The 21,072-nt window shown below is 39.9% G+C and overlaps 2 protein-coding genes across 3 annotated transcripts; both read right to left on the reverse strand.

Annotated features, from left to right (window-relative positions):
• Positions 1–7: 7 nt before the first annotated feature.
• LOC120443899 (serine-rich adhesin for platelets) lies at positions 8–5,056 on the reverse strand. 2 transcript variants are annotated; one of them, XM_039623325.2, is made up of 5 exons: positions 4,955–5,056; positions 1,761–4,903; positions 1,568–1,705; positions 1,245–1,484; positions 8–1,182 (listed from the first exon to the last, which is right to left on the reverse strand). In XM_039623325.2, the coding sequence occupies exons 1-5, from the start codon at positions 5,015–5,017 to the stop codon at positions 1,092–1,094; spliced, it is 3,675 nt and encodes a 1,224-aa protein (XP_039479259.1). In that variant the 5' UTR covers positions 5,018–5,056; the 3' UTR covers positions 8–1,091. The 2 variants fall into 2 exon arrangements, with proteins under 2 accessions (XP_039479259.1, XP_039479260.1); XM_039623326.1 differs by lacking the exon at positions 8–1,182 and having other exon boundaries at positions 1,241–1,484.
• Positions 5,057–5,325: 269 nt separating this feature from the next.
• Positions 5,326–16,378, reverse strand: LOC120452385 (voltage-dependent calcium channel subunit alpha-2/delta-3). Its single transcript, XM_039636583.2, has 11 exons — positions 15,648–16,378; positions 10,721–12,050; positions 9,660–9,836; positions 9,527–9,604; positions 9,092–9,468; positions 8,880–9,031; positions 8,228–8,733; positions 7,925–8,167; positions 7,761–7,854; positions 7,262–7,683; positions 5,326–6,985 (listed from the first exon to the last, which is right to left on the reverse strand). The coding sequence occupies exons 1-11, from the start codon at positions 15,806–15,808 to the stop codon at positions 6,875–6,877; spliced, it is 3,651 nt and encodes a 1,216-aa protein (XP_039492517.1). The 5' UTR covers positions 15,809–16,378; the 3' UTR covers positions 5,326–6,874.
• Between the last annotated feature and the right edge of the window lie 4,694 nt (positions 16,379–21,072).

The following is a 21,072-nucleotide window of genomic DNA, read 5'->3' on the forward strand; positions in this document are numbered from 1 at the left end:
ATATTTGTTTATTATATTTGTTTACCTTCTTTTCACTGCGGCCATTTCTAGCTATCAACGATAGAAGGCGCTTATCTAAATACATATTTGAGTTTTAACTTTCAATAGTAAAAATACGTTTATTTATATTAGAGCCTTCATTTTATATGCAAACGCTTTCTTATTTGACACTACAATACCAATCAGCCTCTCACATATATGCATTTCTTCTATGTGTGTATGTGTGATTCAAAGATATATATCTATACATATACTTAAATATATATATATGTATTATAGAACTACAAAGTTTTACATTAATGACTACATACATTCAAACTCAAGAAATGCAAGCAGTAAACAAGCAAATTAAAGAAAAAATTCAAACCAGCAGCAGAAAAAAATAAAATAAAAATTGAGAAAATGAACATGCAAAAAAAATTAAACCTTATTGTAAACAACAAATTAACAAATTATATTGTGTGAAATGGAGACGATGAAAAGCAAGAAGAAAGTACACAAGCCGAAAATAAAAACAAACTTAATGCTTATAAATAATTTATCCAAAATACTGAATTGTAATTTTTTAAAATGTTAGTCATTACAAGAAAATAAAAATGATCTATATTAAAATTAAACAACATGTAAACTTTTACAAAATTCACTCAATTTTTGGTTTTTTTTTTATTTGGTAACAAACTTAAAAGTGTAACCTATTTTCAAATTCTACTTCTCGAAAGTTCCTCTATTTGATGATATTCTGGTAAAATTTAGGATCATAAATACCTGTACACTTACAGGTTTGGGAAATAGTTTCTCTAGAAATATTTTGATTATTTTAATTATTTTCGATGTGTTGAAGCTTAAAGGGGTTAAAAGGTTTTCTTGGTAAATAGTCTTAATTAATAACCATATGTAACATTTAGAATGCAGCGTTTATAGCATTTTAAAGTGTATATATTCTGGATAAGGATTAGAAACTGAGTCTATTTAGCTATGTCGATTTTTCCATATGCCGTATATTTAGTACTTTGGGAATTATACGATCCAGAAAGTTTGGATAAAGAAAGTCTAAGTACTGTAAAAGTTTCACATTTTCTTTAAAAGATATGTCATTCCCAAAACAAATCGAGAATTGGTAATCTATAAGATTCGATAGTCTTCGTTTCTGGTTTAAGGGATGTTCTTTTAAAATATGTTTCTCTGTAAAATTAAATATATATATATAAATGATTTATCATAAAAATCATGAAAAAAATACTTACTTATGTGGCCATATTGATAAAGGTTTCGGAAAATTATCATGTATTGCATGTACTTTTTTAGTAGTTTTACGTTTGGAAAGCAAATGTTTCGATCCTCCGATTACATTAATTGCAGATAGTTTGTGTGGAACCATTTTTATTCTCGGACTTGCGGAATTGAAAATCGATTTAGGGATACCTTTCATATGAGTTGGATTTTTTTTTTCCCACATTTTCTTCAATTTTACTGCGTTGTGGTGCCTATAATGGAGTATAAAATACAATTGAAACAATACTTGCCACTATTTTCTTATCGTTATCGCGTAAATTCAAAGAATACTTACATTTTCACTTCTTTTATTTCGCCGTTTCTTTGGTGAATTTCCCGAATACCTTTGATTCGTATTGTTTTTGGCTTAGCAATAGTTTTGGTCCGCCGATTTAATAGTTTGCCATTTAGAAGTTTATGAATTTGTTCCATTCTACACCAAACAAAAATGAAAGCTATTTTTAAAATTATGTACAATATACAAATACCTTTCCTCTTGAGATTTTTTAAAAGCATAGAAATCATGATATAAAGCCATCTTTAATTGCTGAATTGCGTCTACAATTGGCTGGAGATTATTTGATACATCACTCCCCAAATTAGTTATTAAAGATGGGGTAGAAGAACGGGATGTTGCTGAATTATTTGCGGTGGGTGTTGTTAAGGTAGTAGTGGTGTTCTGTGTTGGTGACGTGGTTTTTGGGCTTTGTGTTGTAGAAATAAGTGTATTGTGTTTGGTTGAAAAAATTGTGTTTTGTGTTGTGAATTGTGTAGTATTCTGAATACTTCCATCCAACAATACGTTGTACATCCTTTCAAAATCATCTAATAGCTTTAAGAATTTTTCCATCGTCAACTCGGTAATATCTTCACTGGGCTTAACTGTTGTGGAAAGAAGTATTTCCAGCTCGGCTGAATCGCCGTTGCCTGAATCAATATGGCCCGCGACGATTTGCTTTAATACCTCTCTTACTCTAGATAAAAGTTGTGGCGAAAGTTTCCCATCCGACTTGTCGGCTATAGTTTTTTTTAGAATTTTACGTAAAATTTTTAAATGTTCTACAATGCTTTTGATTTTGTCTTTATAAGAACTAAGGGTTTTTGTCGTCGTTGAAGCCTTTGTTGTTGATGGCGTTGTTGAAGGTTGAACATGGGAGGCCGTGTTTCCTGTTGTTGGTTGGTTGTTGTTGGTCATTGTTGTTGGATTGAATATAATTGGAGAGCTCTCTGCAGTGAACTTTGTACTCATGCTTATATTTTCGCCATCGTTAAATTGCGAAGACGAGCTTTCTGTTGTTGAAGGGTAAGAAATAGTAGATTGGGAATCAGTGATCATAATTGATGCTTTGGTTGTTGTAGTAAAATGAGAAGAAATGTTCTCTCCTGCTAACTGAGAAGTATCTGTTATTTGCGTATAATTTGAATCAATAGCCATACTCTCTGTTTTTGAAAAAGTTTGTGGGACATTAGTGGTTGTTTGTGTTGGAGTGTTGTTAACTGAATTATAAAATGAGCTCTTTGTAGTTAAATGGGGTGTACTCTTTATATCATGCTTATTATTTAGAAAATCAACCAGGTCTAAAAGTCTGCTAATTAAATTTTTTAGAATTTTAGTTTCAGCATCATTTTTTTGGTCTTTAAATTCATATGTGCTTGCAGTTAGATAGGTAGTGTTTTTTGTTGTAGAATGCGTTTTACTAAGCAGAAAACTGGTGCTCTCTGTTGGCGAATGGTTAGAAGTAGTTGATTGGGAGGTAGTCGTCGATGATGTCGACTTGTAACTGTCGGCTGTAACTGGGTGGAAAGATCTTTCCGTTGAGGAATGTGTCCTGTCGTTTGGGTGAGAACTGTTGCTGTCTTCTGTTGAATCGGTAGTACTTATAATATTTGTTTTGCCACTTAATTGATTGATCAGCCCATTAAGTTCTTTAATCCAATTTTCCAAAATCTTAAATTTATGGCCAATATTTTGATTTGTGACTTGATAGTCGTTTGTTGTTGGATAGGAAGGTGTACTCTCTGTTGTAGGAAGATTGAATGGAGTTGATTGGGAACAGGTAGTCATTGTAGTGGTAGTTGTAGTCGTTGTCTGGAAAATAGTGATCTCCCCAGGAAAATTGGTAGTTCTTTTATCACTTGGTTTCTTATTTAGTTGACTGATCAGCACTTCTAGACCTTTAATCAATCTAAACATGTCTTTAATTTTACTGTCCTTTTTGTCGATTATTAGATTTCTGTCTTCATAGGTTTTGGTAGTTGAATGGGAGGTAGTGCCCTCTGCTGTCGAATAATAGGTTGTAGTCGGATGAGTATCGGTGCTATCTGTTCTGTTATAAGTAGTACTTGAATATTTTTCTTTATCAATGATTTGAAAAAGCATTTTCCTTAGTCCCTTAATAAAATGCTCTATAATATTAATTCGATTGGTACTTTCGTTAACAGTAGGATGTGTTGTTTTAGATGAGATTGATGTTAGATAGAAAGTTGTGGTTGCATAAGTAATAGTAGTTGGCTGGAAACTACTAATCTCTGTTGCTGTGAAATCTGTCTTATCGCTTAACAGAATCATCAGTTCCCTTAGGTTTTTTATCAAATTCTCCATGACCTCATTTACACTGGCACTGTTGTCTACATTTTGATTTGTAATTTGAATAGCTTGGAAAAAGGAATCAATTAGTGGTTTTTGAGTCTCTATCCACTGGCTCAATACTGTTCTGATACGTGTGCTCGTGCTATCTTCTTTCAGTTGTGTTATTGATTTAAATAACTGCAGAAGCATATTCTTTAAAAGTATAATGTCGCGGGGAGGGATATTTCTTTCTGTATGGAGACTATAATCAGAGTCTTTCAATACTTCGGTGATCGCATTCACGAAGGAATCTAATAAATTGCGCTGATTTTCCGCCCACTGGAGGATCAGTTTGGATGCTTTTTCGCGGATATTTTTTTGTCCTGCCTTATCCTGTCGAGATCCAGATCGATATTGTAGCTGTAATCCCTTATATAAATTTTTCATAATTTTTAATTCTTGTTTATTAAAGTAAGATTCCGGTTTGTCACGGTCTTGCAACAAATGCACATTTTGGGTTTGCGGAGCACCATAATTTTGAAATTGTGTTTTGAAATCTTGTACATTGTTTTCTGAATTTATATTTTGTATTCCTTGTGACTCTCCATCCTGCTTATACACTCCTTTATAACTTGCATATCTTTCTGGATGAAAGATGTTATTATATATGGGTGAATCGTGACTGCTTTCTAATTGTGATGGATATTTTATATCGTCAAGATCCTCATTCGACAATGGAACAGGAAATTCCTGTAAAGATGTAAGTCGCTGTGGCGGATGTCCCTGAAGATTCCGAGGATCCTGATCTGAAGGGTACCTCTTTTGAATGAAGGGTGCTAAATAATATCGATTCTTAAAAACTCGTGGATCTTGCTTATCATATCCAATTGGAAATGGTTCTCTATGATGTATAAACATGCTTTTATGGCGATTTGGAGAAATATATTTTTTTTTGTTTACATGATTCGATATATAATATCTTTCATTGTAATATGGATTCGAAAATGAATCCTTCTTGTGTTGTTCGTGCGTATATAAATTTCGCGTATCATTCTCACTTAACTGAAAAGGAACTTATTAAATTCTAATTTCCATTTGCACATGTTTTCTTACGCTTGCTTTAATTATTTTTATAAAAACACATAACAACAATATTTGTAGAAAGGAAAAGTACATTGTTTAAATTATATAGCAATCTATAGCAATTGAGTAAACAAAACGTAATATTTCTGAGGGTATACAGGGCATACAAAACATGGACCATTAATAATTTAATTTATATTAATTTTCCACCGATTTTCCGCTCCAAAATTTTATTTACCTATAACTGTAAAGTCAATTGCTTAAGATAGTAGTAGGATAGTTGTTAGCATTTCAAAAGGGTTGTTTAAGTTATAAATATTAAATATTCTTAACTCCCAATACAAAGCTATAAATAAAATACACTTACCTTTTTGAAAGCCACAAAAAGTTCAAAAATATGTAAATATTCGTCGACTATTAGTTCATTTATTTTACTAAGGAAATTTAAAATGTTTATCGTTTCTTATTTTTAGTGGACATGTCATATACATTGTGTATACGTGTCGAAATTTAATAAAATATGATTAAAAGAGTCTATAACTCATAGAGATGAACATTAACTTGATGATGAACTTGAAGCAAATCCACGTATACCATTATTACTAGATTTTGTTATGTCATATTTTTATACATGGTACAACTTTTAAACACTCCAAAAAATAAAGGTTGTATTAGTAATTCAGTTTGTTTAAAAAATTACATTTAATAGTTAACTGTTTTCATTTCATTTTTCCATTCAGCTTAGCCTCTTAGCTCACCTTTAAAAACTTCTTCTTCTTTTGATTTCATTTTCTTGAAAATAATCTTAATTTAAATTGTCTTCATCATAATATTACATATTTTGTTTTAGGTTTCTAGGCATAAATTCATAAAGTTCATAAATTGTTTCCACATTCGAAATACGATACAAAGGCAATTAGGTTTTGGTATTCATTTATGGTTTTGTTTCCCCTTCCATCTTCTGTGTAAATCTTGTTAAAGATATTTTACTTAGTGTAAGGCCTGAAGAGTGCTGTAAATAATAGATGGGGTTTTCGAACTCAGTAATAAATAAGTATTGCATACTTTACAGGTGGTCCTATGCTGGATTTGCCGTTTTCAAAACATTATATTCAATAAAGTACACTTTAAAAAATTGTACGAAAACATACGAAAAATGTTTGCCGCATTAACATTAAATATTATCTGTTCTAAACTGTTTAAGGCTGCGTTCAAAAACGAAAACCATAGTTATTCTATTCGGCCTTGAGAAATGGCGCGAATATTCCTAACAAAAGGTAGTGTTTTGTGTATTTTTTAGCTTCTTCATCTTGTTCGTGTATTATAATATTTATACGATTTTATTGTTGTAAAAAATCAACTAAGTTTTATAAAATTACAAAAATAATTGTCATTCGAATTATTTTTGTTCGCATTTTCTAACATTTGCTAATTTATTCATTTAATATTTGGCATTGGTTGCACCATATTAATGTATCAAAATAGTCATTGAAACGTGGGTATTTTTCTATAGGCGTTAGGTATGTATTGTATATAAAAAAACATTGCATTCATTAAGATTCTAAGAAACTGTTGTGGGAGCAGCTGGGAACAAGGAAACTCATCGTGTGAAATCGTTGGTCTTCAAGTTGTCCCCTCTTATTACAGCAGCCTCCATCATTCGCTACATTTTTAAAATATAGTAACACCCCGTTTCAAAATTTTTGGCGCAGTTTGTAAGTCTAAAAGTTGAAATTGTTCTTGCTTATAGTGGTTTTAGTACCGAAGATTGTGCCAGTTTTTGTTTGTTTTGCGTTTTTGTTAAACATTCGACAAAGTATTGGACTACGGCATGGTTTACAATCTATAGAAAACCAAAAATATATTTATATATATGTATAAATAACAAACCGATCGTAGTCGCGTATAGTACATAATAGTTGTATAATGTATAGTTTTTGTGTATTATACCTAACGCATAAAGGCGTACGTCAGGTGAAACACTAAAATTATGGTCAGCGGCATTAGCTGAAGCGTCAAACCCAGCCGCGAGGCATTGCCGCAATAGGTGTACAGTTCCTCCTAAATAAGAAAGGAAACAAAATATTTAAAAATCTTCTTAATTAAATGATCTCACTTTAATCATAAGACAAAACTTAGAGCGATTTGAGGGAGTTAGAGCGACCGTGGCAATCTTGTACACAAACTTTAGCTGCGTCTGAGTCTTTAGAGTCTGCACGTTTAATCTTTCTAGTACTTATAGTTCTCTTATAGTTCTCTTATATGGACAAACGGACTGACGGACATGGCCTTTACAAACTTATTAAGGAATCTAGTATACCATATAAAAATACTTACATCTTCGTGTACCGTATAACACTCCTCGATTCGCCGCCGTTCGTAGAAGCTCATGTTGAGCTTATAGCAGGGGAATTCTTTATCGTATTCCACACGCTGGGGTTCGGTGGTCAGTCGAACGCTACGCGACGGCATCAGGACATTGACCATTACCAGCACCAGATTGGAGTTCGGGATCTTCTTAACCAAGAAGGGTCGAGTAGAAGGCGCTTTCACAAAGTCATTGATGCCCACAAGAGCAGATGGCTGCAGTGCATACAGAGTGGAGCGCTTGTCACACGCCTTATAGATGGGATCGGGTTCGGGTTCATCGAACATGGCGTTTTCGTCGTCACTATCATCTTTTGGCTTAGAAGCCGAAGCCTTTCCTCCATCACCCACGGCTACGTACTCGTCTTCAATCTCATCTGTATATTCCATAACTGAAAGAAGGATCCATTGAGATTATAGGATATACGGATATTCGTTCTGCATCTTTTCGAGACAATCTGCTACTTACATGGCGCTCCATCAGCCCACCATTGAATTCTCTGGTATTGAAAAAAGAGTCGGCCCACTAACCACTTCCAGCCAAAACTTAACAATCGAAGGGGCTGGAGTAGGAAAAAAATATATGATATTTAATGTTTTTTATATGATTAAACTCAAATTTCTATGACTTACATGTAGCAAGCCGTTTCCATCGCTACCCGCCTTTGGCTCCTCCTTGCATTGCTCCTGGTAATCGTAGACCTCTATGCTGAGGAAGATGCCCCTTTCCACCATCGCAGTCATAACATCGCCGTGGAACTCGCCAAAGAACTTGCCAGTGGTGTTGATATTCTGTCCAATCACGATGTACGCATTATTGTCAATTACCACGCAATCCACGTCGTCATCAGTGCAGATGGGCAAGCAATGGTTGCACTATAAGTTCAACAGAACATTAAGTAATTTGATATGAAGATTTAATGTTTATCGACTAACATGATCCTCTGCTGTGATGCTGAAGAAGCGCTCCCACATCCGGGCGTGGGAGAACTGGAAGCCCACTACGCAGGCGGGAGCCTCCTTGCCACCATCCCTCGGAAAGATCGCATGCGAGGCGGTGACCTTGACCTCGCTGTCTTCCATTGGATCATCGTAGTACTTCACCGAGTAGACGAAGCTCTCCGATCGGTCCTCGTGGTGCTGCAGGATAGCACTCTTGTACCAGGTCTCATCGATGGCCGTGGTGTGGTAGTCCCCGAATTCCCGATCCGTGTCCACCTCAACCTCTCCAAAAATAAACTGCCAGCGGGTCAGGCCACTCATGGTGGCCACAAATCGCAGATCAGCACCGAAACGCTCTATCAACTGCCGTTCATCATCGCTCTCAAACCGCCAAACCCCGTAGCTGGAGTTCGTTACCTTGGCGTCGAAAATAAGCAGGTTTACTAGCTCCTTGTTGCAATAGTAGGCATTATCACCTAGCGTTTTGCGGCCACAGTTCACTGCAATTAAAAGCCATTTGTTTATGTCAGTAATATATTTCCTAATAATGGAGAAATGTGTTCGTCTTTGGACTGAATAATACTAAGCATTGACTGCAGGTCGCACAAAATCTTAACAAAAATTTCCAACTATTTAGCATACTTACGATCATCTTTGTCGTCCCAGTCGGATTCATCCTCCGCATATTGCTCTGGCCACTTCCAATCGTATTGCATCATTTTGCCCAGAAACTCGCGTAATTCCGCCTCGGGCGTTTTAAACTCATGACCCTCCAAATAATGATATTTGCAATAAACCCTGTATATAATCAAATGTTTAATGTATTAATATTTCTCGGAAATTCAGGTTCATACCCACCAATCAGGATGAACTTTCCAGTTATCGCCGATGAAGAAATCCGGTATATTTATCTTCATGTGCTTATTTTTGTCAACCTCCTCGCCAACTTTGATCCAAGTTTTGCCATATTCGGTGGGCATTACGATGCCCAAGGTGAATGGGGTGTTGGGCAGGGGGGCAAAAAAGTAGTCCTGCTTCTCCTCGGAAACACGGCGCATCTTGTCATAGTGAAATTTGACGGATATGCTCTTGAACTCATTGGCTTCATGGCGCACCATGGCGTTGCGAATATGTAGAATGGATTCGCCCGGTTCCCGCGGACTTTGGTCCTCGAACAGGTGCTCCACTTCGGTGAAGTCGATGCTGTTGTAGTTCGGATTCATCTTTCCATTGGTCTGGGTGGGTGATATCGAATATGTATAAGAATTCACCATTTGATATGGTTCAGCTTACCCCAATGGGTCGTAGATCGGGATGCAGCAGAACATATCCATTGTTGGACACCACAAACGAGTAGCCATTAACACCCAGCTAGAGAAAACTGCCCAATTAGTATCAAACATTTTGGTTAAACTCATTTTCCCACCTTGTAGGGCAGTGTCAACTTGTCTATATCTTCCACGGGCACGTCTGTTCCAGCGACTCCTAACAAACGTGCCCTCGGATTGGTGAGGTTGGCGTGGCGATAAAAGCGATCGAAGGCGGGCACTCCCACGGATATCATCAGGCGAGGTCGTTTCTCATTGGACGTTTTTGGATCGTACTGTATGGTAAATTATAATATTACCATGTTTTTCTTACATAGTATAAATGGGTGTTATAAAATTGAGTATTCATATTTGTACATTCATATCAACTTTGATATCAAGCCTACAAGTATAACTATTATTTCAAACTATAACTATTCCAAGGACTTCGACTTTATATTATGAAACTATATTAAAAACAAGAGAGCACGCTAGAGTCGAGTTCCCCGACTATCTGATACCCGTTACTCAGCTAGTAGAAGTGCGAAGGAGAGTCTTCAACACTGACAGTTTTTGGCGGTTTGTGAGCGTTAGAGTGGGCGTGGCAAAAAGTTTTTTGGCAAATCGATAGAAATTTACAAGACTAATACAAAAATGAAAAAATATCTAAACATTTTTCAAAAGTGTGGGCGTGGCAGCTTCGGGCGGTTTGTGGGCGTTAGAGTGGGCGTGGCAAAAAGTGTTTTGGCAAATCAATAGAAATTTACAAGACTAATACAAAAATGAAAAAATATCAAAACATTTTTCAAAAGTGTGGGCGTGGCAGCTTCGGGCGGTTTGTGGGCGTTAGAGTGGGCGTGGCAAAACGTTTTTTTAGCAATTCGATAGAAATTTACAAGACCAATAGAAAAATGAAAAAATATCAAAACATTTTTCAAAAGTGTGGGCGTGGCAGTTTTGGGCGGTTTGTGGGCGTTAGAGTGGGCGTGGCAACATGAATCGACAAACTTGCGCTGCGTCTATGTCTCTGGAGTCTGTATGCCTAATCTAATACTTTATATGGTCGGAAACGCTTCCTTCTGCCTGTTACATACTTTTCAACGAATCTAGTATACCCTTTTACTCTACGAGTAACGGGTATAATTATATTAAAAAATATTTCTTGGGTTCAGGCTCTAACCGTTTTGTCGGTGAAGGCGTGCGTCCAGGTGGGCGGATGCTGGTCGTTCTGTAGCACCAAGGGCGTGGCAATGACGTCGACGTACTTCAGCACCTCTTCGTGGACCTCATCCAACGTTTGGACATGCGAGTAGTATCCCCGATTAAGGCAGGCCATCCACTGGATTTCGCGCACCTTGGTGACCTCCTTGCCCAGCAAATAGGTGAACACACGGGTGTCCATCTGCGAGGTTCCATTTTCGCCATTGCCCCAGTTGTACTTCTGAAAGACTTCGGTGGTATTTCCAGCCACTCCGTCGGTGACCAACATAATGGCCTGGTTGCAGGTAGAATTGGTGGCACAATGACGACTATCGTAGTATTTTCGCAGCAGTTGGAAGGCCGTATCGTAGGCCAAGGTGAGATTAGCATAACCTTCTGGATCGTCCAACAGCTCGATCTGCTGATTGAAGACCTCTATGTTCTCGGGGGTCGCCTGGACGAGGGCTCCATTGAAGCAGGGTATTATGTCATTTACCTCACTCGAGTACCGCAGAATGGTGAAAAAGTCATTATTCGAGAAAGTGTCTAAGATGCTGCGAATGGTAAACTTTGCCACATGATGCCGGAAACCAGTCATTGAACCCGAATGATCCAGCAGGATGACAATGTCCTTTGAGCAGGTGGCTGTCTCAATGTACCAAGACCTTTTGCGGCAATCATAGGTGTCGGCATCATCACGATTTGGTCTGGTATCAGTCCATTGGGCAGCCGGATAGTGACGCAGGATTCCCGTATCGGAGCCAAAGTACTGCCAAGATAAGGCCGGATCGGATTGGTAATTCTGCCGAAACACCTCGTCCAGATGCTCGGACCACATTATGGTCTTTAGAACACGCTCCGATCGATCCCATATATTCGATGGCACGTGCACTGAACTGTGTTCCGTGTCCACTGGCGTATTGTAGAAGTGTGTATCCGGATTCAACTCCATATTCCTATACATCCAGTCGTACTCAGCCTCCTTCGGTTCCAGCTCCTCGGAACTGTTTCCATTAAAGGTTGAATACTTGCTAGAGATGTAGGTGAAGTTCTTCAGCGCATAAGTGAGATTAAATTCAAAGTTCTCGTTGACGAATTCCGCCCGCTCCTGAATGCACCGCACCGCATCCATTTTCCTCGCCAGCATCCTGCCCACATTTTTGGTAATAGACTTAATCAGCTCTGTTCCGTTTTTCAGCTCCACACGGGCATTGTACTCCTTGTACTTCTCCTTGATCTCCTGCGACTTGGTGATCTTCTGCGCCAGCGCGAACAGCTCGTCGCCAAACTGGGTGGCCCACTTGCCGACGCTGCAACGAACAAAACATTTAATGAGTAAGCTATATTAAAAAGATGGCTTCTCTTATTTATTTTCGTACAACTAATTGTAAACAAAAATGGTTTGAACGTTGTACAATAATACCGAAGTGTTGATACATCTGTAATTTCAGCTTTAGGTACATATAAATATAGGATTTAATACATTCTAGAATATTTTGTTCCCTCTTATGTGAATTCTTATGCGTTATAAGAATTATTTTCACTTTAAAAAAAATAATAAAAAGTCATTGAAAGTGTAAGGCCCATTTTTGTACTTAGTTGGTAGGGTTATCCCTTCAAAAAACTTGTTTTTTTTGTATGCCTACAAACTTGCAATCCAATTAAATTTCTTTGTAAGTTATATCCCCACGAAGTGCAAAACAGTAAACAGCACTGCCCGACGTCAGAATTGCGCCAGCAAGGTGCCAACCACCTGTCCGAGTTCCACTAATTCAATTAGCGCACATGTTAGCCAGTGGTGTATAGGAGCTTGGGGTGGTTTGTTGGTTGTGTTCGCACCTTCCTTGCACCGCACACCTGGTCTAAATATATATGTGACAACGCCGTCTTCCTGGCAGCGCAGTCGGCGTTTCACCACGAGCAGCTGTTTCATGTTGAGAAATCAACAAGTGCCTGCGCGCGCACCTTTGCTCTTTTTCGCTCTCTTTTCCCTCTCTCTTCAAAGAAGGACTTTCTCTTGAGAATGTAATATGTTTTCGGACCGATTCCCATTAGTTAATGCATTCGAATAGCAAATAAACTATAATAAACAATAATAACCGTTAGTGATTTTGTATTTGTATTTTCCACAAATATTAGTTAGATGTATTATGCTGAAGAGACTAGTCCAACTATCACTTATTAGAAATTATAACATTTAAGTAACTAATTATTATTGGATTTAAAAGGTTTTCTTTGGATAATAAAACTATTAGAAATTGTAATGTTGGGGGGATAATCAGCATTACTTTAATTTGCTTTTTTTTTTGGCAACTAGCAGTGAGAAATAAGAAATTAACATTCCAGCCGCAAAACGTTAAAGGCCTTTTAGGTATGGCAGTAACTTTAAATACTTCAATAAAGGCTATTTGATAGCTCATACAAAAGAAATAAGGTATTAGCGAAATTTTGGATGCTAGTGTATATTTGAAAACGTGTTAGTAATTTATTTGGCCAATGCATTTGCTTGACAACCAATCGCGTGAGAGTTTGACATTAACTATAAACATTTAAAGGCATTCTGTGCTACTCGTAGTGCCTGCGCATGACCGCACTAGTTTCTTGCCGCTCTTTAGCTCTTTTTAGTGCGGGAAATCTCTTGACGTGGCTTTTGATGTCGCCGACGCAGCCGGCGGCGCTGTTTCGGCCATTTTCATTTCACTTCTGTCGCCGACGTTGCCTTTGACACAGTTATTCCGCCAGCCCCGAAGCACCCCGATATATGCCCCTATGTGCCCCTATATACATTCCCCGCACATTCTCAAGTGTTTTGGCCCGGTCGGCGCTCGGTAAAATTGTTTTTGCCGCTGGTTGGTAGTTGAAAATGAACGATGCCTCTCTGGCTTTTATTGCGTTCTGGAGTTGTTTAATTAATTTGCCCATATTGCTTTGTCGTATCTCGTTTGTCATTGTTTTAGGTGGCCCTTGTTAGCTCCGACCACGGAAAATGGGAAAAGCATTAGCACTCGAGGAAATTGTATCACTTATCATGTCACCACATGAAAATTTCTCTTAAAACTTTTAATAGGACTTGCCCATCTCCATTTGAACAATATTTTCTATTTAAGATTAAATTTTTATTATGGCTCCCTCGGGCATAAATTGCTATATTCTATTAACGCTCGCCTGGCTGCAGTGCGCTAAAAATACCAACTTCCCATTAAATATTCCTTGTAATGCGAACGGACATAAAGCGATTTTCGGTCTCTGCTCGTTTCCATGACGCAGTTTTGTGGCTATTTAGTAGAGCTAATTTGGTTGGAGAAATTTTATTAAGGGGTTTTTGGTGTTTAATATTTGATTATTTATGTATCCATGATGTAGTTCGCTAATTGGACATTTACTTTATTATAATTTATGTGGCCCGTAAACTTTTTATGAGTCATTTAGATTTGCTTGCGTATTTCTGCAATGGAGTATATATACTGCAAAATCACTGAAACTATATGTGCTCTATTAATTTGAAACGTATTAATCATGAGGGCCCTGAGCTTTCAGCATATTCTTCACAAGCAAAAGAGAACAGATTTTGGTTACCCTAGATCCCCTGTTTCCTTTAATTAATTGTATGTCTTTGGCCGTGTGTTTATTGGCCTCAAACAAAATGTCCGATAAATTATTCATTTTGCGTAAATAAGCATCAGTGATTCTACCTTTTCGCGTCATTCCTAATGTCAGCATGTCAGAAATACAATTTTCATGTTGCTTAGTAAAAACTTGGGGTACACAACAAAAATTGAGACCGTCTAGCAAGGGAAATATTATCAGGGGGAGAAAAGTCTAGAGACCATAATGAGTAAAAATGCTGACGCACAAAGTAATATAAAAGTGTTTGAAACATGAGACAAGACGCTTAAACACGCAACGAAAAATGACGGAATAAATAAAATATGGCATTTAGACCATAAGAATACCTTGCGTACAGATGACACAATCATTTTTACATCTAACCATTTATGTCCAATTATCTTATATCTGAATTTGGCAGATAAAATGTATGAATGCAAATGCCTAAGTAATTGTGTTTGTGAAACCCAAACTAAGGACTAATCATTGTTAGTGGTTGTCTTAGCAGTTTATCGGCACATCATAATATTTACAAGTAGCAAATCATTTGAATATCCTTCACTTGTAAACGACTTATGCTTATTCTGAGAAATTTGTTGAATGAAAACCGTGAATTAAAACAACTTGAGTTGAATTAACAATAACAGTTTTCCTTCCAGCTACGTTTCGTTTAGCTATTAGACTCATAATAGTTGCAATATAACTTTAGATCTTGCTAAAACGAAAACAACTTATATGTAGAAAATTAATTTAAATAATTACATTCAAGTCCCAGATGGCAATTTCTGTAATCAACTAATTCAAATGGCAAACTTTTTTAGGACTAAATAACGCACTCAACAAGAAATTATGATAAAAACTACATAATAAATGGATGTTTTATGAATTTAATGATTTAAATTTTGTAGTGGTATCGGATCGAAAGAACGAAAGTCAGCAAGAATTATAGGCTTTATTATTACTTTAAAGTTTTAAAAAATACAGAACCACTTTGAATTCACCCGCAATCGCCTGAATATAAGCTTATTCACAGCCGGCAGTCGAAAAAGCCCATTTTGTGACCACAGGGAATATTGTGTAGACTAATAAAAAGCCGCGCGACAGGCAACGAAATTAGCATAAATGTACGAAAAATTAACGAGATGATGGTGGCGGTGGCGGGCACGCCCCGTAATTGACTGCTTTTCAAAGCCCCATTCCTACATTCCCTTTGTCGACATTAAAATCCTTGCGTGTCTCTTAAATGTAAATATCCTACTGACCAATTACCACCTGAGGGAGGTGGCAGATGACAGACTTACGCTTCATCAGCCGCCGAGGCCTCCGCCCAGTGGGTGGAGGTCGAGGGGAAGGTGCCGCCATGCGGCCCGCAAATCAGCAACAACAACAGCGGCTGGGAGAGAGAAAATGCGGTCAAAATGACAGCGAAATGTGTCATCAACTTTTCGCATAAACCAAACATTTTTCTCGCATTTTCCTTGGTTTTTTTCGATTCGATTCTCGCTGGTATTGTTCCTAGGGACTATATCGTGGCATTTGGCCCCGTTTCTGGTCAAGCAGGCAGGCGGTACACTTTGAAAAACACGAAATACCACTTCAAAATTGATATACAATTTTGGGTGGAGTCGCAACGTCGACTGCGACGCAAGCAGAGCTTTTCTTTTCGCTCTCCACCGCACACAGGCACACAAACACGCCGAACGGCACACGGGGCGTATGCGTAATGCGAGTAATAATAACGATATTAGCTGCGATTAACGCGAGCCTGTGGAAAGCGCGATTCTATTCATTTCATTTTTTCGGTGCGCCTTTGAAAAGTGGCCACGGTTTTCCTAATTTATTTTCGTATTTAAGTTTTTCACAGAGCTGCGTGCGTTGAAATTTTCTATATATAAACGGCGGGGCTCCGAACGGTTTGATTACACATATGGAACACACTGTCGTTTGTGACTGTGTGTGTGTGTGTGGACGGGCGATGTTAAATTTTCCGTGGTTTTCCCGTTTTTCCGTGCCACCAGCCGCCGACGTCGAAGAGCTGCGAACAACTAAATCGGATTTCTGGCAAACGTAAAATGCCAGCTCTTCTCTTCAGGACAATCCTTGCTCTTGAAAGAGAGTCATATTTTTAGTCTCTCTCCTTGTTTACATTTTGAATGTCTAAAACAGCTGTTTTCGTGGATTTTCCTTTATCTATTGATTTTGTCACAAGGGAACTCGTTGATTTTCCCACGCGTATCTTCTTTGTGCCGCTTGTTCACAACAGAGAGGAGAGTTTTCCGTACATTTCAAAGAGCTCTCGAAAAGAGAAATATCGAGATTTTCACACTTCAAGAGTTTTTAAAAATATTTTCAATGCCTATGGATAGTACTTGTAGCTTTGTTGATTCAAGGGACTCGTATATATGTGTAAATAAATGTCGGATTGATTTTAATTAAAATATAAAAGCATTAATTATAATTACCAAAAATGTTAAATATAAGGTTAATAGTTATTAAGTTTCTTAAGCAGTAAATATTTGTTCTACTCAAATGAATTTAAGAGGCTATTTAAATCTTTAAAGCCTCAAAATGAATATCAGTTGATTCAGCTTAACAATACTAATTGGAACCGTATTTAAATCTTCAGATTTATTTTATATGAAAATTACTATGAGATGTATTAAAACTGTCCCTTTAAAGCTATCTATTGCATATGCATATTTCAAAAAAATAAAAAAAAGACTTTTGGGGCCCATCATCTTGCCATAATTCCGGTTGAAGTATTCAGTCTGCGTTTAGCAACAAAATCCAATTTCGGTTGCCGTAAAAACCGAAAAAAACAGACGCACATGCGAGGCGGCAAAGTTCAAGCGCGCTACCGCACACCAGTAGCATATCCTCACCGAAAACCATCCGCATATATGTACATATAAGCACACAAACACACGTAGAACTTCTGGCAAGGACGTGCAGGATGCCAAGCACCAGTTCACATTAATGTGGAGACAGGGTCAGAGGTTTCCATGATGACGATGACAACGCACTTAGTCAAATTTTTAATGAACTCAACAGCGTTTTACTTTTACACAGAGCGCCACTACCATCGGAAAGTTAGGTTTTTTCGACTAAATGATACCCGTTATACAAAGTATTTTTAGTAATACTGAATTTATTGTAAACCTCTTTTCTTAATGAAATGTTGAGAGAGGTTTATTTTAGAGTTTCTTTTTGTGAAACTTCTCTTAAGGCCATGAAGGCAATTATAACATTTTTCTTAATGTATTAAAAATGCATGCCGTTTAATTAGGCATGTATAAAAACTTGTTTGTCCTTGCGATACATAAATATAATATACCCGCTCTGTTAATAAAATGAGAGGTGCAAAACCAACAACTAGAAAAGCGTATGATGGAGGGCCCTTTCGGAGTGTAGTTGCCTGCAGTTTGTACTGACAAAAGGTGGAATGCAAAAGGAGGAAAACTTGCAGTAGTGGCATTTCAGGTATTTTACCCAGGCTCTAGCCACTGCAAGCTGGCTAAATTGCGAGCATGCTTTTGGGGGCACCCATCCTCCAAAACCTCATGTTAATGCTCTCGTAATTGTGGCAGCTGTAGAACACGTATCTGCCGGATGAGAAGCAGTGTTACTTGTGTGTGGTTGGTTCAACACTGAAAAAAGTCGTCCGATTCTATTTTACCAGTATATTCTTAGATTTTTCCTTACAACTGGTTGACGTTAAATACCCCGATCAGGTTAACGAGCACTAATGATTATTAAGCTTTCCCAAGTGTATCAACAACTTCACGTCTGCCGGCACAAGTGGGCGGAAAGAAGCTCCAGAAAAACCGCAAAATTTTGCTATGCGCATTTCATTTGCATTTGAAATTATGAGCAGCCCGAAATTGCGTCATGTTTTCCGCTGTTGACTCTTCACCGATAGCCTTTAGTAGAGACTGCCAAAAACTTTCGAAAACTTATACGCACCTCAATTAGAGACAGATAGACCAGAAAAGAATTTCCAATCGAGTCGAACGCCTTGAAGAACATAATCAACTTTTGTCAGTTAGCAACTTTTTTTGTCAGCCAAAAACCCCGGTAGTATTTCGCAACATAAAAATTCGTTTCCTTTTCCCTTTTAAACAGGGTGCTTAGATAATTTGTATGCCATTATGGGTTTTAAGTTATAGTGCTTCAGATAAAAGATATTTTAAAGGGGCTTATATCTAATAAAATACCATTACAGAATAAATTAATTCTAAATTCAGTTCATAAAAAGCATTGCTGAACCCTGTGGCCATAAATTTCCTAAGAGAAAAACCTATTTGAGTTCGCCCTTTCACCTTCACTTGCTGTTTACTACGGTCAACATTGCAACAACAAAGAGAAGAATGACAATAAGAAAAAATCCAAAATAAGTACAAAAAAAGTAGGTTGACATCGAGTGTCAGTTGCCATTTCCATTTTACTGTTTGGATTGGTGCCAGTTTGTATCCTTTCTGTCAATTTTCCCGTACACAATTTTGGCAATGTCCTCGAGAATCTTTTATATGTTTATGGTATCGAAATAGATACGTGTATAAACTATTAACATTAAACTTAAACCCAAGATACTCAAAAACTAAACGTATATTCTTGAATTAAATCTTTTCTTTTTATACTATTAGCCTTCTTGCTTTTTTTTAAATACATCCTAAAACTTAACGAAACACATGCAAAACATTAACACCTAGCAAATAATTTCACTCTTATATATTCAGAAAAGGCATTGTCTTTTCTGGGCCTAAATTAAAGTGTTCATCTTCTGATAGGTTCATCTTTCCGTTATTGGTTTCTTGTTTTCTCACAGTTGGCTAGCTTCGCTTTATAGTCGCTTGGCAACATCAGCTTCATTTCGTTGTGACCACAAGTCCTTTGCCCGAATTTTTCATGTATGGCTGCCCAGTGAGCAGTGAGCGTAAATAACGTGAACATCCCAAAGCGTGGAAAAAGTTTTAACAAGCTAACATGTTTCGAATATTCTATAATGTCCTTTCTACCTCGTTCACGTTCATAGCCAACAAATTGTTTCCAAAGCTGGAGGGCTTATTGGACTTTCGTATGTGATTTCATTAAATCTGTTAAATCTGGAGTTTCAGCTTCGCAGTCGGCTTTAATTGCATATTAATTTTGCAGATAAAAAAACGGTCCGGGATGCGGGGTTTGGGGTGCGGTGTGCGGTGTCCGGTCCCGGGTGCGGGTCCGGGGTCCGGTCCGGGGTGCTGGGTCCGGTCAAGGGAGCGGGGTCCGGTCCGGGGTGCGGGGTGCGGGGTTCGGGGTGCGGGTTCCGTGGTCCGGGTGCGCGGTCCGGGGTGCGGGTTCCGGGGTCCGGGTGCGGGGTCCGGGGTCCGGGGTGCGGGGTCCGGGGTTCGGTTTCCGGTCCGGGGTCCGGGGTCCGGGGTGCGAGGTCCGGGCTCCGGTCCGGGGTGCGGGGTTCGGTCCCTGGTGCGGGTCCGGGGTCCGGGGTGCGGGGTCCGGTCCGGGGTGCGGGGTGCGGGGTCCGGTCCGGGGTGCGGGGTTCGGGGTGCGGGGTCCGGAGTTCGGTCCGGGATGCGGGGTTTGGGGTGCGGGGTGCGGGGTCCGGTCCCGGGTGCGGGTCCGGGGTCCGGTCCGAGGTCCGGGGTGCTGGGTCCGGTCCGGGGAGCGGGGTCCGGTCCGGTGTGCGGGGTCCGGTCCGGGGAGCGGGGTCCGGTCCGGGGTGCGGGGTGCGAGGTCCGGGGTCCGGTCCGTGGTCCGGGATGCGAGGTCCGGCGTCCGGTCCCGGGTGCGGGTCCGGGGTGCGGGGTCCGGGGTCCGGTCCGGAGTCCGGGGTCCGGGGTGCGGGGTTCGGTCCGGGGTGCGGGGTGCGGGGTTCGGGGTGCGGGTTCCGTGGTCCGGGTGCGGGGTCCGGGGTGCGTGTTCCGGGGTCCGGGTGCGGGGTCCGGGGTGCGGGGTCCGGGGTTCGGTTTCCGGTCCGGGGTGCGAGGTCCGGGCTCCGGTCCGGGGTGCGGGGTTCGGTCCCTGGTGCGGGTCCGGGGTCCGGTCCGAGGTCCGGGGTGCTGGGTCCGGTCCGGGGAGCGGGGTCCGGTCCGGGGTGCGGGGTCCGGTCCGGGGTGCGGGGTCCGGTCCGGGGTGCGGGGTGCGAGGTCCGGGGTCCGGTCCGGGGTGCGGGGTTCGTGGTGCGGGGTCCGGTCCCGGGTGCGGGTCCGGGGTCCGGTCCGTGGGTGCGGGGTGCTGGGTCCGGTCCGGGGTGCGGGGTGCGGGGTCCGGAGTCCGGAGTCCGTGGTGCGGGGTTCGGGGTGCGGGGTGCTGAGTGCGGGGTGCAGGGTCCGGGGTGCGTGGTCCATGGTGCTGGGTGCGGGGTGCGGGGTGCGAACGCTGTAGTCGAGTTTCTCGACTATCTGATACCCGTTACTCAGCGGGGTGCTACCGCACCAAAAACTGTCAGTGTGGAAATTTCTCCTTTGCACTTCCACTAGCTGAGTAACGGGTATCAGATAGTCTGGGAACTCGACTATAGCGTTCTCTCTTGTTTTTTATTAATTTTTATGCGCGGTGCGGGGTGCAGGGTGCGGGGTGCTGAGTGCGGGGTGCAGAGTGCTGGGTGCTGGGAGCGGGGTGCAAGGTGCGGGGTGCGGAGTTCATATGATTAAATAAATGTTTTTTGGCAAAACGATAGAAATTTACAAGACCAATACAAAAATGAAAAAATACCAAAACATTTTTCAAATG

Source organism: Drosophila santomea, chromosome 2L (genome assembly GCF_016746245.2).
Source record: "Drosophila santomea strain STO CAGO 1482 chromosome 2L, Prin_Dsan_1.1, whole genome shotgun sequence".
Lineage (NCBI taxonomy): Eukaryota > Metazoa > Arthropoda > Insecta > Diptera > Drosophilidae > Drosophila > Drosophila santomea.

Bases quoted from the DNA above. Each gene is read 5' to 3' on its own strand.
- LOC120443899 (XM_039623325.2), bottom strand. From the start codon at position 5,017: ATGTACTTTTCCTTTCTACAAATATTGTTGTTATGTGTTTTTATAAAA. The intron at 1,706-1,760 runs GTATTTGTATAT...TGTTTGGTGTAG, and splicing joins AAAAAATCTCAAGAGGAAAG to AATGGAACAAATTCATAAAC. The intron at 1,485-1,567 runs GTAAGTATTCTT...ACTCCATTATAG, and splicing joins GAAATAAAAGAAGTGAAAAT to GCACCACAACGCAGTAAAAT.
- LOC120452385 (XM_039636583.2), bottom strand. From the start codon at position 15,808: ATGTTTGGTTTATGCGAAAAGTTGATGACACATTTCGCTGTCATTTTG. The intron at 9,837-10,720 runs GTTAGAGCCTGA...TTTACCATACAG, and splicing joins ACGCCTTCACCGACAAAACG to TACGATCCAAAAACGTCCAA. The intron at 6,986-7,261 runs GTAAGTATTTTT...TTTCTTATTTAG, and splicing joins GTTATACGGTACACGAAGAT to GAGGAACTGTACACCTATTG.